General features: G+C 45.0%; 1 protein-coding gene across 1 annotated transcript; it reads left to right on the forward strand.

Annotated features, from left to right (window-relative positions):
* Positions 1-266: 266 nt before the first annotated feature.
* LOC308171850 (cullin-3-like) lies at positions 267-16,470 on the forward strand. The gene is made up of 16 exons (XM_080546754.1): positions 267-498; positions 3,526-3,723; positions 4,436-4,549; positions 5,908-6,068; positions 6,188-6,302; positions 7,165-7,393; positions 9,356-9,501; positions 10,704-10,880; positions 11,445-11,615; positions 11,998-12,105; positions 12,292-12,416; positions 14,284-14,380; positions 14,701-14,835; positions 14,960-15,146; positions 15,385-15,530; positions 16,079-16,470. Exons 1-16 carry the CDS (start codon positions 439-441, stop codon positions 16,208-16,210), a joined length of 2,301 nt encoding a protein of 766 aa, XP_080402880.1. The 5' UTR covers positions 267-438; the 3' UTR covers positions 16,211-16,470.
* The last annotated feature ends 1,213 nt before the right edge of the window (positions 16,471-17,683 follow it).

The following is a 17,683-nucleotide window of genomic DNA, read 5'->3' on the forward strand; positions in this document are numbered from 1 at the left end:
TAATAATAATAATAATAATAATAATAATAATAATAATAATAATAATAATAATAATAATAATGATTAATTATAATATATATATAGTTTTGTATATATAGTATTATTATTTTTATAGTAATAGGGTTAGGATTAGGGCAATTATTGAATGTCTCTAATTGATTTATTCACGGGACTTGTTGAACGGTATCATTTTCATCTCGCGAGAGTTCCAGTGCGCCGTTAGCGCTGCGCAGTGGAGGCTCATCGGTCCGCCATCACTGCGCTGAGACACCAGAGAACCTGAGAGGAGCCAGGACAACAACAGCCTGAGAGACGGACCCGAACACCGGGGAAGGTCGAGGGGGATCACAGACCATTACTGCAGTACTTCCCTTTGTTGTAGTAGTGAGAAACAGTATTTCATGTTACCGTAGAGACGAACAGACTAAAACCTTAATCATGTCCAACCTCAAAGGCGGCGTCAAGAAGGACACCAAGATGAGGATACGAGCCTTTCCTGTGAGTACTGGCCCGGGTGGAGGGGGGCAGAGGCGGCCGGCGCTGAGACGCGAGCACCGGGGATGTCACTTAGGCCCAGTATTATTATTTAGTTAGTCACCAGCTTAAATAAACACTTTGAACACTGTTACTAGTCTGTTAACGTTCGCTAACTAAGTCGCTTGCTCGCTGGCTAACTAACGTTGATTCATTTCAGCTGGCTTGGGCTAAACATACTTAGTCATTGGTTTGGACTATCAGTTACAGTTTATTATTATTTTAGGAAACATAATTCACTTGAAACTCGCGTTGGAGCTCACACTGCATATTAAACTATCTATATCAACTGTAGCCAGCGAGCTAACTAGCTGACTAGGCCACTACAACTAGTGTTTTTATCTAGCCTCATTCCCCCAACTAGCCAGCTAGTTTTGCTAACTGGGGGGTGTTCCATCAACGTGGCTGAAGGAACATCCAGGCTTATTTTTGACAAGTCTCGCGTGATTTGTCAAAACATTAACAAATTTTTATTTTTTTATTTTTTAAGTCTCGCGAGACTTGTCAGAATAAGCCAGGATTTTCCTTTAGCCACGTTGATGGAATACCCCCCCAGCTATCATAACCCAGGCTAGGCTAACCCAACAAAGACTGTCAGCTTGTTAAACTAGCCAGGTACAGCCACTGAATCGTCCCTTTTTGTGTCATCTTCCCACCAGCACTAACTTTCTATTGAGGCAGGACACGAGTCAGGAGGACAGGCTGGGTGGAGCGGAGTCAGTGCTTATCTGGGTTATTTGTGTCACAACACCTTGTTTTGACCATCACATCTGTTTGTGTTTACCCACTGGTGGAGCTTGGCCCTGGAACCTTTGTAGCCAGCCATTGAGCACTAGTGTGTTAGTCATCAAACTGTCCCTCGTCTATCAGTCAGGTATGTGTAAGATGGTGCGTCTCATATATATATTTGTTATTGATATTTGATATTTAAAATCATGTGGCGAAACAGACTCTCCTCATAAGGAGTCCCCCACTTAGTTGGATGCTAGATTGTCTGCATGTGTGAAGGTATGACAATGCAGTCACAGGGCCCCTAGGCTTAGCTAGAAGTGTACTCTCCTTCTCCCTCACTCGGTTGCTCTCTCTCTGACACACATACACACGCGCGCAGCCACACAGCCTCACTCTGACTGCCTGAATGCTGCAGAAATAACAGCAGCAGCAGAGACCTGTCCGTATGTATGAGTGCATCTGTGTCCACGTACTACTCTGCCTGTCTGCACCTGGACAGTAGCCAGGGTATGGGATATGCAGTCATGCCAGCATACCTGCAGCAGGCCATCGCAATAACAGAGGGGATTATTTTAGAAGTAAGAACAAGCTTTTGTCCTTACACAACTACGTGTCCCCTTAGTTTAATATAGGCTATTGTACCAATTTAGGCCTGTGTGTGTGTGTGTGTGTGCGTGCGCGCACATGTCTGTGCAAGCTGTAAATGTCATGTAAACTGGTTTCTGTCTTGTCAGTTAACGCTTCTCAGTCCGTCCTGTAGGCCTACCCCCCCTACCCAAACACAAAGCAAGGGGAGTGGTTACATAATTACTGGCTGGAGGGCATTTTTTCAGTGTGAAAGAATTCTGTGATTAAACTGACCTGTCTCTTTGATGTTTCCTCTCTCTAAACTCTCTCTCTCTCTCTCTCTCTCTCTTTCTCTCTCTCTCTCTCTCTCTCTCTCTCTCTCTCTCTCTCTCTCACAATTAGCAAACATAAGTGACGCTTGTCTGTGTCGAGTTATCAATTGAACAGCAATCGCCTGGAGTCAAGCACAGCTATAAAGTCAATCAAAGTTATAGCCTAGAGCCCTAGAGCCCTCTTGTCTGTGTTTGTCTTAAGTCATGTGTCATGGCTGCTGGTATCATACTTCCTAGTCAGGTCACAAACGATCATGCTTAGGGTTCAGATATGAGGAAGGAATTGACTGGTGTAAGATTGACAGAGGAGGGGAGGGGTGGGGGGGGGGGACCCTCAATCACCAGGGACTATCCTCAAACACATCTGCCTGCCTGAATATTAATTCAGAGTCCTAGGACTATCTGCAGGTTTTTTTATTTTATTAAACTGTATACTTTTCGTATTCTCCCCTTATCTTGGATTTTTCCATTCTCCTCCATCTTGTGGAAGACATGACATTTTTCCTGAGGAAAATCCTCATGAATTAATGATGTATTTATGTGAACTGGCTAACATCACAACTCCAGCAGTGTTGTAGTGATAAGAGTAGGGGAGCATTCATAATCTCTTGTCTTGTCAGAAAATGTAAGAAAATATAGGCTAGCCGATATAACGATTGCACAGGCTATGTGAGGACAACACACAAGGCCTGAAACAAATTCAACCGAGTCACTTGATTGTCAACAGTAGCACTCTGACAGTCTCTCAGCCAATGAGCAGCACTGACACAACATCACAACACATTCCTGTAATAAGCCTGTTTGTTTTGAATGTTTATGAACAAGGTGTGATCCCGCCTCATGACTGAGTCACTGTGATGTCATAATGGATGGACTGATGCCCAAATATGTCATATCTTTTTCCTATTGTTGTCAGTCATGATAGGATTCTGCAAGGCCTGCCACCTTTGGCTTTTCAACTAAGCTCTTTCAAATATGTAGTTTAATGCTTTTCCACATTAAACTGTTAGGACTAAATCGCAAGAATGCATAGTAGGCGCAGTATATATTGGTATACAGGGAAGCTCAAGCGCAGTAAATATATATCATGGGTGAGTTTTCAATCATTAGCTTCTTCAAACAACCTTGCCACAGTAGACGACAGATCTACAACAATAGTATATTTTAGTATTGTTGTCGCTTTTTGGAACGATAGCAACCACAATGACCTACATATCATAACCCTCTGATAACTGATAAATCAACTGAGAGCAATCTGCACAATGAGGGAACACCTCTGTCTGGGAATGTCAGGTGAAATGTGCCTAAGGAAAGCTAACGCGTTCATCCCCCCCTCCCTCTCTCTCTTTCTCTCTCGTAGATGACAATGGATGAGAAGTATGTCAATAACATCTGGGACCTTCTGAAGAACGCCATCCAGGAGATCCAGCGGAAGAACAACAGTGGGCTGAGCTTCGAGGAGCTGTACCGGAATGCCTACACCATGGTGCTCCACAAGCACGGGGAGAAGCTCTACACAGGCCTGCGGGAGGTCGTCACCGAGCACCTCATCAACAAAGTAAAGGACTAGAGGCCTACGTCTCCCACAATGCACCACCCTCACTTCCTGTAGGCTAACTTACACACCATTTTATTTGGGACTCACCTTCGAAATACAAACATCCTTTCTTCCTGATTAGTGTGCAGCGAGTGAAGTAATCTGACACGGACAGACCCGCCTTCTAATCTCGCGTGACGAAAACGCTTACTAAATAGGTTTCAGAATGATCGTTAGCTCTTGTCTTTTGTCCAAAGCCACTTAAAGTCACAGAGCCAAACCCCGACAACTTTGGCAAACATCTTTTTTCCGGTGCACTTGGATGACAGCTGTAGCGTTGTGCTCTATTTAAAAACGACCCGTCTACTTGTTATGCAGCCTGCCACGCATATATCAAATATGAAGCACCTCCTGGCATTGCAGCAGGATTTCGCATCGCTTCCTCTTATGAATATCACATTTACATCCAGGAGACAAGAGGTCGTTACCTTCCGGGCCTACCTCATGTCAGTCCCCAGCTGTCTGTCTGTCTATAGGCACAGATCTAGGATCAGCCTAACCTTTTCCAATGTTAACCTTTATTGTTAGTGAGGAGTAATGCGAAACTGACCTCGGATAATTGCTTTGCTTTTACAAGCAACTTTGAGTGCTGACGGCTTTTATCAATGTTTTGTTTTTGTTTTGTTGTTTTACATTGTTTGTTTGACGTTGTCTTCCCGTTTCTTACTAACAGGTACGAGAAGACGTCCTCAACTCGTTAAACAATAACTTCCTGCAGACGTTGAATCAAGCGTGGAACGACCACCAGACAGCCATGGTCATGATCAGAGACATCCTCATGTACATGGTAGGTGTCCCTCAATTTCACCATTGTGTCTTTGAGGAGTTTGCATGTTTCAGTTACGACGGCTTAGCGGTTGCAGAACAAGCTGTGTGAAAGTGAAAGTGAAATGTCTATAAAAAAGCCACTGCTTATCAAAACAGCTTACGGATCACTGTCGATGGTAGAAAACGTATCAGTGCTTTGAGCTCCGCAGAAGCAAACGTTCTCAGTCCTGCTCGGTGGTTTGTCTTTCCAATCTCAGCTGGTCCAGCGGTGAAGGTTCTGTAGAGAGTTCTGTCCTTCTGAGCTCCAGTGGACCCTTTTTTTTCGTTTCTTTTTTTGTTGTTGCTTTTTTCCTTTCTTTTTTGGTCTTTGTCTCTCAGTGTTTCCATGGCCTGTAAAGTTTCCACTTGTGAGAGAGGAAGGAATGGTCCTCAGTCACAAACTCGTCTCTCACTTGGGTCTCGTACTGGACACGGCCTTCTAGAAAACTAGTTGGCCGGGGGACGAACAAAAGGTCTACTGTTATTTATCCATTTCGTTGGAGCCTACGGGCAAGTCTGGTTGATTTACTGTCGCAGTTAGGCTGTGTGTCTGTGTGTGTGTGTGTGTGTGTGTCTGTTTGTGTGTGTCTGTTTGTGTGTGTCTGTGTGTGTGTGTCTGCATGTGTGTCTGCGTGTGCGTGTGTGTGTGTGTGTGTGTGTGTGTGTGTGTGTGTTTGTGTGTCTCTCTGTGTGTGTGTGTGTGTGTGTGTGTGTGTGGTTGTGTGTGTGTGAAACAATGACACAGCTGCTATTGAGACTGCAGATTTCTCTCATGGATTCTTTTGTTCGAGTGTCTCTCTCCCTGCCTCCTCCTCCCCTCCCTCACCCTCCTCCCCCCCCCCCCCCACCCCCCCTGGGCACCAGAGCTTGTGTTGCTCAACTTGGGCCCGCAGTACGTCTCTGCTCCGTTACGTGCAGTCCGCCGCCTGCCTCGTGGCCCTGCCCGCTGACCTCTGGATAGGAGGGGGAAGCTAATTACAAGAAGGAGATGTGATTTGTACATGCCCTGGTCACCCGCTGACAAACTGATGTATTTGTACTGTTTGGTCGTAATGAAGGGTGCCCAGAAGGCAGCGGGTTTTCATTAGTCATATTTCACGGGGTTTCTTTCAACTCGTTCTCGTTTCACTAGTCGAGCTGCTGAGTGTTGTAGTAGCCTGACATAGCAGAAATCGTCTTTCGGGGGATTAAAAGGGTTGCTCACAGCGTTCTCTTTATCCTCCACCCTATTTTCTCTCTTTTCCACCTCCATCTTTCCTGCCCCGCTACCTACCACGCCATTTCTCTCATTCTCTCCTTTTTTTCCTCCTCCCCCCGATCCTCCTCTCTCCGTCTCAGGACCGTGTGTACGTGCAGCAGAACAATGTGGAGAACGTGTACAACCTGGGCCTGATCATCTTCAGAGACCAGGTGGTGCGCTACGGCTGCATCCGAGACCACCTCCGCCAGACCCTCCTGGACATGATCGCACGCGAGAGGAAGGGAGAGGTGGTGGACAGGTGAGGGACGCCTAGTGGAAGCAGAGTGGAAGCAGAGTACCAATCCTGTTTCTATCATGAAGGGAATGGAAATAATGTTTGGGTGTGTGTGTGTGTGTGTGTGTGTGTGTGTTCCACAGGGGAGCGATCAGGAACGCCTGTCAGATGCTGATGATTCTGGGCCTGGAGGGCAGGTCTGTCTATGAGGAAGACTTTGAGGCCCCCTTCCTAGAAATGTCGGCAGAATTCTTCCAGGTGGGTTCTCTCTCTCTCTCTCTCTCTCTCTCTCTCTCTCTCTCTCTCTCTCTCTCTCTCTCTCTCTCTCTCTGTCTCTGTTTCCCTCTCTCTCTCTCTGTCTCTGTTTCCCTCTCTCTCTCTCTCTGTCTCTCTCTCTGTCTCTGTTTCTCTCTGTCTCTGTCTCTGTTTCTCTCTCTGTCTCTGTTTCTCTCTCACTCTCTCTCTCTCTCTCTGTTTCCCTCTCTCTCTCTCTCTCTGTCTCTGTTTCCCTCTCTCTCTCTCTGTCTCTGTTTCCCTCTCTCTCTGTCTCTGTTTCTCTCTCACTCTCTCTCTCTGTGTCTCTGTTTCCCTCTCTCTCGCTCTGTCTCTGTTTCTCTCTCTCTCTCCTGTCCATTCATTGTTTTCAAAGTTTAGCAACCCTCTATGCACCTCATAGCAGCTCTCACTCACCTCACTACTCCACAACACAGCCTAACCCTCCCTCATATTTAGCCGTGCCATTCTTGTGCTTGTGGTCATGCAAGTCTGTATCGCTCTAAGCTGCTACTGATACACTCCCATCTCCACTCTGGCTACATTCACAGTGTCCTATACAAATGGTCACGGCCACCTTATGAGCAGATGATCTGCTAATCCCCAAATGGCAAAACTCTTGAATGCCAACTCCGCATCCCTGTATATATGTACTATATTGTTTCTTATTATTTTAGCCTTCTAATCTATCTAATCCATCATGCAATTCACAGGTCCAATAACTGCCATTAAATCAACTATAATTGAATAATGAAAAGCCTACCAGACTAAACAATATCGAACAAAACTACCAGACTATATATAAACGATATCGAACAAAACCCTTCTCTTCTCTCCCTTTGTCCAGATGGAGAGCCAGAAGTTCCTAGCGGAGAACAGCGCCAGCGTCTACATCAAGAAGGTGGAGGCCCGGATCAACGAGGAGATCGAGCGGGTGATGCACTGCCTGGACAAGACCACGGAGGAGCCCATCGTCAAGGTGGTGGAGCGCGAGCTCATCTCCAAACACATGAAGACCATCGTGGAGATGGAGAACTCGGGCCTCGTCCACATGCTCAAGAACGGCAAGACCGAAGGTCAGCGGACTCACCTGGGCTCCCCTTTCTTTTCTCAATTGTTCGAAAAAGTATTCGCCTTCTGTCGAGTCCTGGTGACCCATTTTATCGTTAAGGCCCCAGAATTCATCCATCTTTTCGTAGTTCCTTATTGGGACTGGGTAGGTGAAAGCTATGTTATTAGAGCTGTTGCTTAGACCTATCCAGTCATGTTGACTTCTTCTGAGGAACATGATGTCACCCTGTCATGATAAGCCTAACCGGTCCGGTGAGATTCTGAGGTGAAGTGCAATCGTTAGAGGTGAATAAGGTTCGCCTCGTCACTGTTGTTAGAACAAGGTGGTTTATCGCTAGTCTGGTCTGGTCTCAGGGCTGCTGCAGTGCTTGGAACAGGAATGAGAGAGTGTCGCTAGAGCATGATCCAGCACGATGAGCTATGACCGTATCACAGCAGAAAATCAAGAGCTCCTCTTGATGTGGAGCCAAGTCTCTCTCTCTCTCTCTTTCTCTGGGACATTTATCAGTAAACCAGTTGGGAGTGAAAGCAAACCTACCACTTTGAACCAGGTGTTTACCCGGTTCATTTTGGGTCACTCTCTTAGCGACACAAATTATCCTGGTGAACGTCAAAACAAGACGTCGGATGAGTAGGTTCACAGACAGACGAGACAAGCGGTTGTTCCTTCAGACTCTAGGCCCTCGGTTCTCTTACCCCTGTTTTTTTTTTCCTGGCTTGCTTTTTTGGGGGTTCGATGGTCAGGTGCTTTTTGGGGGACTATGGTCAGGTGCTTTTTGGGGGACTATGGTCAGGTGCTTTTTGGGGGACTATGGTTAGGTGCTTTTTGGGGGTCTGTGGTCAGGTGCTTTTTTGGGGTCTGTGGTCAGTTGCTTTTTGGGGTCTATGATCAGATGCTTTTTGGGGGTCTATGGACAGGTGCTTTTTGGAGGTCTATGGACAGGTGCTTTTTGGGGGTCTATGATCAGGTGTTTGTATGTCACTCACAGGCTTTTTCTCTGATGCCACTGGGACAATTGTTATGGAACTTCGGTGAAAGATGAGTCTAGAGCTTGTTTAGGAGTGTCGAGGTGACGCCTAATTCATCACTAAACGCGTCATAATAAGGTGCAATCTGGAGAGCTCGGTGTGTAGCCTTATGCAATAGGCCTAATAGCCTAGGGATTATCGATAGCGCTGAATCATATGGACCTACAGTAGATGCTGTGCGATCTGTAAAAATCATGTCGCTCTAAAAATATATTTTCTGTACTCTGAGATTATGGCGGGCCGCCAGAATCTAGGTAATTCATCGGAAACACTGCTATAGCCTGATGAATTTGTGAATACTATTATAGAAGTCTGTTATGCAGCATAATACCGAAACTCTGCTTACATCAATACAGGAACCAGAGTTGTGTAACCTCGGTTTCTAGACAGTCTCGTTTGTAACCAAGTCATTTGCCTGTGCAAATATCTTGTCTTTGTCTCTTGGTGAAGTTAGTGTTTGAAGTAAGGGTGTCTTACATCACATCAGTGGAGTTAGTGTGATAGTAGCCCTAATCACAGTGCTGAAACACAGAAACAAAATGACATAGTAAAGTTTAGGAATAAACGTCTTGCTTCATTCATAGGCTTCTCCATTGCTCTCCTTTTATAGAGGGGTGCTACAAATAGTGAAAATACCACCGCTCATCTGTGATCACTCAAACACTGTGCAAAAAAACATCGTTTATTGCGAGCTTTCGGTCATAGACCTTCTTGAGGCATAGAGGGGCGCTACTTCATTAGGGGGTGACAACAACTTTACTGAAACCTTGTTTATATTGTTTGTATTGTTCGTGTTGTGAAGCACTTTGTGACAGATTGTCTTTGTAAAAAGTGCTATGCAAACACATGCTATTGGATACATGCTATAGCCTGCTTATGACCTTGCTGAACACATGGAAAGTGACACTCTGGTTGTCCCCTGTCTCCTCCCTCTCCAGACCTGGGCTGCATGTACAAGCTGTTCAGCCGCGTGCCCAACGGCCTGAAGACCATGTGTGAGTGTATGAGCTCCTACCTGAGGGAGCAGGGCAAGGCCCTGGTGTCAGAGGAGGGAGAGGGCAAGAACCCTGTCGACTACATACAGGTAAGTCACACACCCCCCCCTCCCAACCGAGGGACACTTCACTTGTCTCCACGCCTCCCAAACATATGTGACACAGTCTGATCATTTTGGTCCGCATTGGTCGGCAACCAATCAAAATGTTCAGACTTTTCCTTTGAAACACGGAACTACGTTTCAACGTTGTTGAGAATCACAACACACACCTCGCTAGTCGAGCCAAAATACTGCAACGAAATGGATTGGGTTAGTAATCCCCCCACTGCTACCTAGTTAACTATAACACTACTTTACAATGTTGGCAGGCTCACAAAACAAGCTGTGTTCGTTGACTAGCGGTGTGTCGTTGATTTTGAACAACGTGGAAATGTATTCACACAAGTCTGATCATTACATCGGGTCCCGACATGTGGACCAAAGCATTAGAATGTGTCACATGACGTTCTCTGTATGTTAATTCACTCATCCATGCGTCAGACCAATAGCATACTCAAGCCTCTCTGCTGTCCCACCAAAATAGAAAGTGTCACCCAGTGTAGTGGCCATCTGTCCTCAGGTAAAACCTTTGAAAAACCTGTCTTCAGGTATTTCTTTGCCCAATCTTGACACCAAGAATTTAGACTTTTCAGTGTCAGTTAAATCTCTTTAAATGGCCCATTTTTCTTGAGGCAATGAAGCTGCCTAATAATTATGAACACCTTAATGTAAGGTGTTCATCACTTCAGCCCACACCCTCCCTCATTACACGAAAACATATCACCTGAAAATGATTAAATCCAATAAGCATTCAAGTTTATATGGTTTGGAGTTGGAAAATGTGCATACAAATGATGATGGTCAAAATACTCACATGACTAATAATTGTGCACACAGTGTAGGAGTGTTGTCGGGTAGAACAGTATTCCAAATACTCTTCATGAAATCTAATTGCCATAGAGCAAATTAAGTTATTTTCATTTTTCCATATGGCCTAATTCAGTTTTTATGTCTGTTTTCCGTAACTCTGTAACTGAGCTTTCCCCATCGCGTTAATTATAGGCCCATGCCCTCTCCTCCTTACTTTTCTGTCTTCCTCTACTATCTCTGTCCAATACAAACTGTAAAGTACGAGTCACACTGTCACACTCAAAAAATATATAACCCCCCCTTCCAAAGAAAGACTGAATGTGTCACTCACATTGACTGACGTCTCTCCTCCACCCCTGTTTCTCTCCCCCCCCCCCTAGGGCCTCCTGGACCTGAAGACCCGCTTCGACCGCTTCCTCCTGGAGTCCTTCAACAACGACCGGCTCTTCAAGCAGACCATCGCCGGGGACTTTGAGTACTTCCTCAACCTCAACTCCCGCTCGCCAGAGTACCTCTCCCTCTTCATCGACGACAAGCTCAAGAAGGGAGTCAAAGGGGTACGTAGCGCGCACCCCCCCCCCTAGCGACATTGAATGAATTAATGAATGGTCTTTATTGTCATTGCTATAGTACAGGTACCAAACAACGAAATTTAGGAGGGGTGGCTCCCCTGGTGTTAAAAAAATTAAAATAAAAGACTGGTGGTGATCAGAAGGTCATGAGTTCAAATCCCACCTGGGGAACACCACCACCACTAGTGTGGCCCTTGAGTAAGGCACTTAGCCCTAAGTTACTCCAGGGAGGCTGTCCCTGTCATCTCTAATTGCAAGTCGCTTTGGATAAAAGCAAGCAACATTTACATTTCACATTTTTGGTTAAAATGGGAAATGGAAATGTACATACAGACACATGACTCTGCTTAGTACACTTATGTGGTGGTGTGGGGGGGGGGGGGAGATGCCATCTTGGATGCAGCTGGTATGTTTCAACGAATGGCGAATGACAGAGAAAAGCACTGAACAGGTGAAGGATCCATGTTAAAGAATTCTCTTTCTCCCCCTCTCCTCCCCCTCTTTTTCTCCCTCCCATTTGCTCCCCCCCCTCCCCCCATCCCTCCACAGCTGACAGAGCAGGAGGTGGAGTCCATCCTGGACAAGGCCATGGTGCTGTTCAGGTTCATGCAGGAGAAGGACGTGTTTGAGAGGTACTACAAACAGCACCTGGCCCGGAGGCTGCTCACCAACAAGAGCGTCTCGGACGACTCTGAGAAGAACATGATCTCCAAGCTCAAGGTGTGTGTGTGTGTGTGTGTGTGTGTCTGTGTGTGTGTGTGTGTGTGTGTGTGTGTGTGTGTGTGTGTGTGTGTGTGTGTGTGTGTGCGCGCGTGTGCGTGTGCGTGTGCGTGTGCGTGTGTGTGTGTGTGTGTGTGAGAGAGAGAGAGACATGTATTAGTGTTCTTCTCCTGTTTTATCAGTGTACTCTGGCTCCCTAACCTCCCTGTCTCTGCTAAGCCTTGATAAGCTGCTGTCAGTTGAAGTGTGTCTGACTGGTGTCTCTCTCTCTCTCTCTCTCTGCTCCTCCACCCTCTGTCTGTCTCTCCCCCCCTCTGTCTGTCTCTCCCTCCATCCCCCTCCCTCCCCCTCCCCCTCTCCCCCCCTCCCCCTCTCTCTGTAGACGGAGTGTGGTTGTCAGTTCACCTCTAAACTGGAAGGGATGTTCAGAGACATGAGCATCTCCAACACCACCATGGACGAGTTCAGGCAACACTTACAGTCTACGGGGGTAAGACGTCACATGACACATGACTCATAGAACACACACACACACACACACGTGTCGCCCCCAAAACACATGCAGTAAAAAAGAATCACTTGACAAGTAACACCACCTCAGTGTTTAACGTGGGGGGGGAATTAATTGAGATGTTGCAAACTGTGACTCACCTGTCTCTCGCTCCCTCCCTCCCAGGTGTCTCTAGGTGGCGTTGACCTCACAGTTAGAGTCCTCACCACTGGCTACTGGCCCACGCAGTCGGCCACGCCCAAATGCACCATCCCCCCCTCCCCCAGACACGCCTTTGAGGTCTTCAGAAGGTAAGAGCGCCAGACAAAGGCAGAAACTTTTTTGCATGTCGGTGGTTAAATGCATATTCTACATATATTTTAGATGCCTCATTAGTACATTAATTATTATGAACGTGTGAGCATTTCCCTCGGAAAAAGTAGATTTTCCTCGTAGAGTCGTTTCATTGGTTGAATTCCTCCCACCCCTTGCCGGTCGAGTGTCTATTTTGGCGACGTTGACATTGTTGTTCATCGGCATGTGTCCTTGTCCGTCATGTACATTGTCTGTGTGTCCTTGTACAGTCATGTGGAAAGATTATTATTATACTTTTTTATATAAATATGGACATATCAATATTTGATCTTCCTTTAAACAATATCTATAGATAAAGGTTTTTGATTGATTGAGAATGTTTACAATTCACAATACAGATACAAAAACATTTACACAGTCACAATGCGTAACACCAGGACCAAAAAGGTGTAGGCTGAAGCCATGGCTTATTGCGCCTACCCTTGTTACATGTATGTTTTTTTTTGGTTTGTTTTTTCATGAATGCATAATCAAAACATTGACATTTTTACAAACAAAATTTCACTTAGCATGTGAACAAAAAGTTAAAAAAATACCAAACAAAAACTATATTTAAACCTCTGTTTTATACTTGTTAATCATCTTATTTTTAAATATTTTTTAAAATCCTTTTAGTGTACTACACATTTTAATTTCCTTTTCAAAAGTATTCCATAAGTTAACTCCTTTAACTGTTACATCTTTGTTTTGCATTTGTTCTAATCTTTGTTTTCATAAACATACATATTCCTCTGAGTTCGTAATTACTCTGTCTAACTTGAAATAGTCTCTGGATACAGTCTGGAAGCATCTTATTTTTTACTTTATACATAGGTGATGTAATTGAACCAAAAACAATGAAAATGTAACTTTGTTATGATTTATTATAACAAAGAATTAACAGATGCCAATATGAGGCAAACGTTAGGACACCCTATTAGCTGGTATTGCCCCCTTTGGCTGAAATAACCTCAGTTAGATTAGATTTAGATTACTGTAACTGTCTACTAGTCTCTGACATCGACTAGGAAAACGTTTTCCCCACTCCTCCTCCATGCAGAATTCTTTCAGCTGTGTGATGTTTGAGGGTTTTCTTGCATGCACAGCCCGTTTAAACTAAACCCACAGCATCTCAATGGGATTAAGATCCAAGCTTTGTCTTGGCCTTTCCAGAACTCTCCATTTCTTTCTTTTGTGCCATTCCTTGGTGGATTTACTGGAATGTTTTGGGTCATTGTCATGTTGCATGGTCCACATCTGCTTCAGCTTCAGTTGAGCTTTGACAGATGGTCTCACATTTTCCTCAAGCACTCTCTGATACAATGAAGAATTCATAGCGGACTGTATGATGGTGAGCTGGCCAGGCCCTGCTACAGCAAAGCTGTAGCCCCAAACCATGACATTTCCACCCCCATGCTCCACAGTTGATATGAGGTTCTTGTGCTCAAATGCTGTTATCGTGCCCATTGCCCAATTAATTCAACTTTGGATTCATCTGTCCCAAGCAAACCGAACTAAATGTCTGAGGTTTAAATAAGACAGACTTCTCCAGAATCCTCTCTTAACAATGTTCTAATCATTTGCACCTGATGTGGTGCACTTGATCCTAATTTTAGGAATTAGGAATTAAGTAGTAATAAATGTAGGGGTGTCCTAACTTTGTAGAAATTGCATTTCTATGAATTACCTTTGTACAATTTTTGATTTTTCAGTTTTGTTATATTACCTCCATCTCTCAATATTGTTCAAATGAAGATCAACCGTCCATATGTTTAGATATGTTGCGTGTGTCATGGGGTGTCCTGTCTGTCTTTCTGCCTGTAGGTTCTACCTGGCCAAGCACAGCGGCAGACAGCTCACCCTCCAGCACCACATGGGCTCAGCAGACCTCAACGCCACCTTCTACGGCACCATCAAAAAGGTAAAGGCCTTTACATTACATTACACCTTCTATCACGATAACTATTTCTTTTATATTTTCATTGAAACCATGAAAATGTTCTGACCTTCCACAATATATTATTGTGATCGATCTGCACAATAAAACTGTAGAAAACCAGAAAAATGTGAATGTGTGTTTCATTAGCTCAAGCTAATCTTTTGTTCTTTCTTCTCCTCCCCTCCTCTTTCTCTCCCTCCTTTCTCTCTCTCTCTCTCTCTCTCTCTCTCTCTCTCTCTCTCTCTCTCTCTCTCTCTGTCTCTCTCTCTCTCTCTCTCTCTCTCTCCCCTTCTTCCTGTCAGGAGGATGGCTCTGAGGTAGTTGTGGGAGGGGCCCAGGTGACGGGCTCCAACTCCAGGAAGCACATACTGCAGGTGTCCACCTTCCAGATGACCATCCTCATGCTCTTCAACAACAGAGAGAAGTCCACCTTCGAGGTACAGGTCCTTCCCTCCCTCCCTCCCACACACACACTGAATATATCTGTTTGGTCACTTTGTTCCTTGGTTGTCCTGGCTCTTCCTTCAATATCCCTTTCTCTACCCCCCCCCCCCCCTGTAGGAGATCCAGCAGGAGACAGACATCCCAGAGAGGGAGCTGGTCCGGGCGCTGCAGTCCCTAGCCTGTGGGAAGCCCACCCAGCGTGTCCTCACCAAGGAGCCCAAGTCCAAGGAGATCGAGAACGGCCACGTGTTTACAGTCAACGATCAGTTTACCTCCAAGCTGCACAGAGTCAAAATACAGACAGGTGGGTTGTTGTGTTGTTGTGTGTGAGTGTTGTGTCTGTGTGTGGTTGTGTGTGTCTGTGTGTCTGTGTCTCTGTCTGTGCTTGTGTGCGTGCGTGCGTGGTTGTGTGTTATGTGTGTGAGAATGTTCAGCCCTCACTTTTTTTCCCCCTTGATGATCTTGTACTGACCTTGCTCCGTCTGTCCCTGTCCGTCTGTCCCTGTCCCTCCCTTCATCCCTTCGTCTGTCCCCCCCCACAGTCGCTGCTAAGCAGGGGGAGTCCGACCCCGAGAGGAAGGAGACGCGGCAGAAGGTGGACGACGACAGGAAGCACGAGATCGAGGCGGCCATCGTCCGCATCATGAAGTCCAGGAAGAAGATGCAGCACAACGTCCTGGTAGCAGAGGTGGGTGTGGAGGAGAGAGGGAGAGAGGGAGAGAGGGAGAGAGGGAGAGAGAGAGAGGCACCTTAAGCTCTCATAGCTAGGGACCTGAGGAATTCTTGACTTGTCGTTACACTTACACCCCCCAGCATCTAGGGGGCAACATAACACCCTCTCAAATCATGTGTGGATGCACAAGTTGCAGACCCATAATAATACAATAACATAACAATATAACCAGAATGCATTTGAACTTCACTTTTTTTTAACAATGGTCATAGGAGGATTCCAAACATATGGCTGATTTTAAAGTTTAAAAAAGTGTGGAAATCTGTTGCAAACTGTCTGGAGTGTGTAGGCGCATGCAGTGTGGATTAAGCTTGAGGATTAGCTTTGAATTACATGTTGAAACGCAAGAATTTCTCAAGTCTTTCCCTCATCGCCTTGACGCAGGAGACATTTATCAAACAGTGGAGCACCGTTGCAACATAAAGTCTTGGGGTTGTTGTTTTGTTTGTTTTGTAGATATTGGTCTGATCTGATGTCTGTGTTGGTACGTTGCTCTCCCTCAGGTAACCTCACAGCTCAAGACTCGGTTCCTCCCCAGCCCTGTGGTCATTAAAAAGCGCATTGAAGGACTAATAGAGAGAGAATACTTGGCAAGGACGCCCGAGGACCGCAAAGTCTACACCTACGTAGCATAGAGAAAGAAGGCGAGGAGGAGGAGGAGGGGAGAGGAGTGCCGTGGACGAGAGGAGAAAGGAGTGATCGGAGGAGGAGGAGGGGAAGGTGTTTATTTTTTTTTTCTCTTTTTTTTTTTTTTTTTGGACTGTTGTTCGCATGGACTGGGAAGTTCCTTTTAATGATATATGCTGGGAAGCTGACTCATCCCCCCCACCCCCCTTTCAAAAACAAATAAAATAAATCAGACAAAGGAAATAAAACATGTCAATAAAAATAAAAATCCATGAAGTGTTGTAGATGATTTTAAATCAGGCGCCCACTCTTCTTCTTCCTACTCCGCCCTGTGAGAATTTCAACATGGATGGTTCCAGCTTCAAGCTCTTCACTGTTTTACCCTTGTAGAGATCAACCTTAAAAAGAATCCCTTGGGAGAAAATGTGAATGCACCACATTATTATTATTATTATTATTATTATTATTTCGTTTTTTGTTTTCAATACTGTATAAAAATGAGAAAAAAGAATTATTAAAAACAAAACAAAACAGCAAATGTGGATTGCTACAAAAAGGAAATAAAAATATTGAATATTGAGGTTTGGGTTTTTTCTTTCTCGCTCTCGTCATTTGTTGGACATGCCATGCTGTGCTTGATGTCTCCCGTGACAACCGTCTGATTCTGAACTGTCGGTTGAGGGACAAGCGTCACGTCGGAACGACACATTTGTGATTTTTGTGTCGGACCCAAGGAAGACTAGCTAATGTCATGGCATTAGCTAATGGGGATCCTAATAAACAAACAAACAAACGAACACTGTCCAAAGACAATGATGCCATGCTCTTACAACCGCAGTGTACACAACAGCTGGATTTGAAAGTGTGTGGGTTTGTGTGTTCAATCATGTTACCGTTCACATTCTAGTCTCACAGACTGAGGAAAAATATGGTATTGAGTTTATCTGTTTATTGTCAAATGAAGATATTCCAGGACACGCCAGGGAGGGACACTGAGTCAAAACGAACAGACGTTGAATACAAAGTTAATTTCATTTGAACGATGTGACGTTTCGGTTAATGAATCAATTGTTCAGATCATTCAATTTCAGTACAATACCAACACAGTAAACAACATGGTAACAGAACGAGGTACTACGGCCTCTCATGGTGCATCATCTCATGGTCATTGGTCATATTGTAGTTGAACGCGGCCCAAACCCTGAGGAGAACCATCAAAAAGGGTTTAATGATTAGGGTTTAACTATTCTGTTATTGCAACTGGGTATGAGTTAGAAATACATTTCTCAAATATAATATCACAATTAGGCTTTCCTTTTCTCCCCAGTAGCTCTTTACTTCTTGACTCTTCTCTTGATTTGGTGGAGAACGTTTGTCAGCAGCTGGTGAAAGAGGGAACAAGTCGGCAACCGACCGAATGTTCAGACTTTCATTTTGAAAAATGTAAATAAATGTCAGTGTTGTTGAAAATCAATGACACA

The sequence above is a fragment of the Nansenia antarctica genome (assembly GCF_963989245.1).
Source record: "Nansenia antarctica genome assembly, chromosome: 16".
Classification (NCBI taxonomy): Eukaryota; Metazoa; Chordata; class Actinopteri; order Argentiniformes; family Microstomatidae; genus Nansenia; species Nansenia antarctica.

Coding starts and splice junctions, on each gene's coding strand:
- LOC308171850 (XM_080546754.1), top strand. CDS start 439: ATGTCCAACCTCAAAGGCGGCGTCAAGAAGGACACCAAGATGAGGATA. Junction 7,394..9,355: donor CAAGAACGGCAAGACCGAAG/GTCAGCGGACTC, acceptor CTCCCTCTCCAG/ACCTGGGCTGCATGTACAAG. Junction 9,502..10,703: donor ACCCTGTCGACTACATACAG/GTAAGTCACACA, acceptor CCCCCCCCCTAG/GGCCTCCTGGACCTGAAGAC.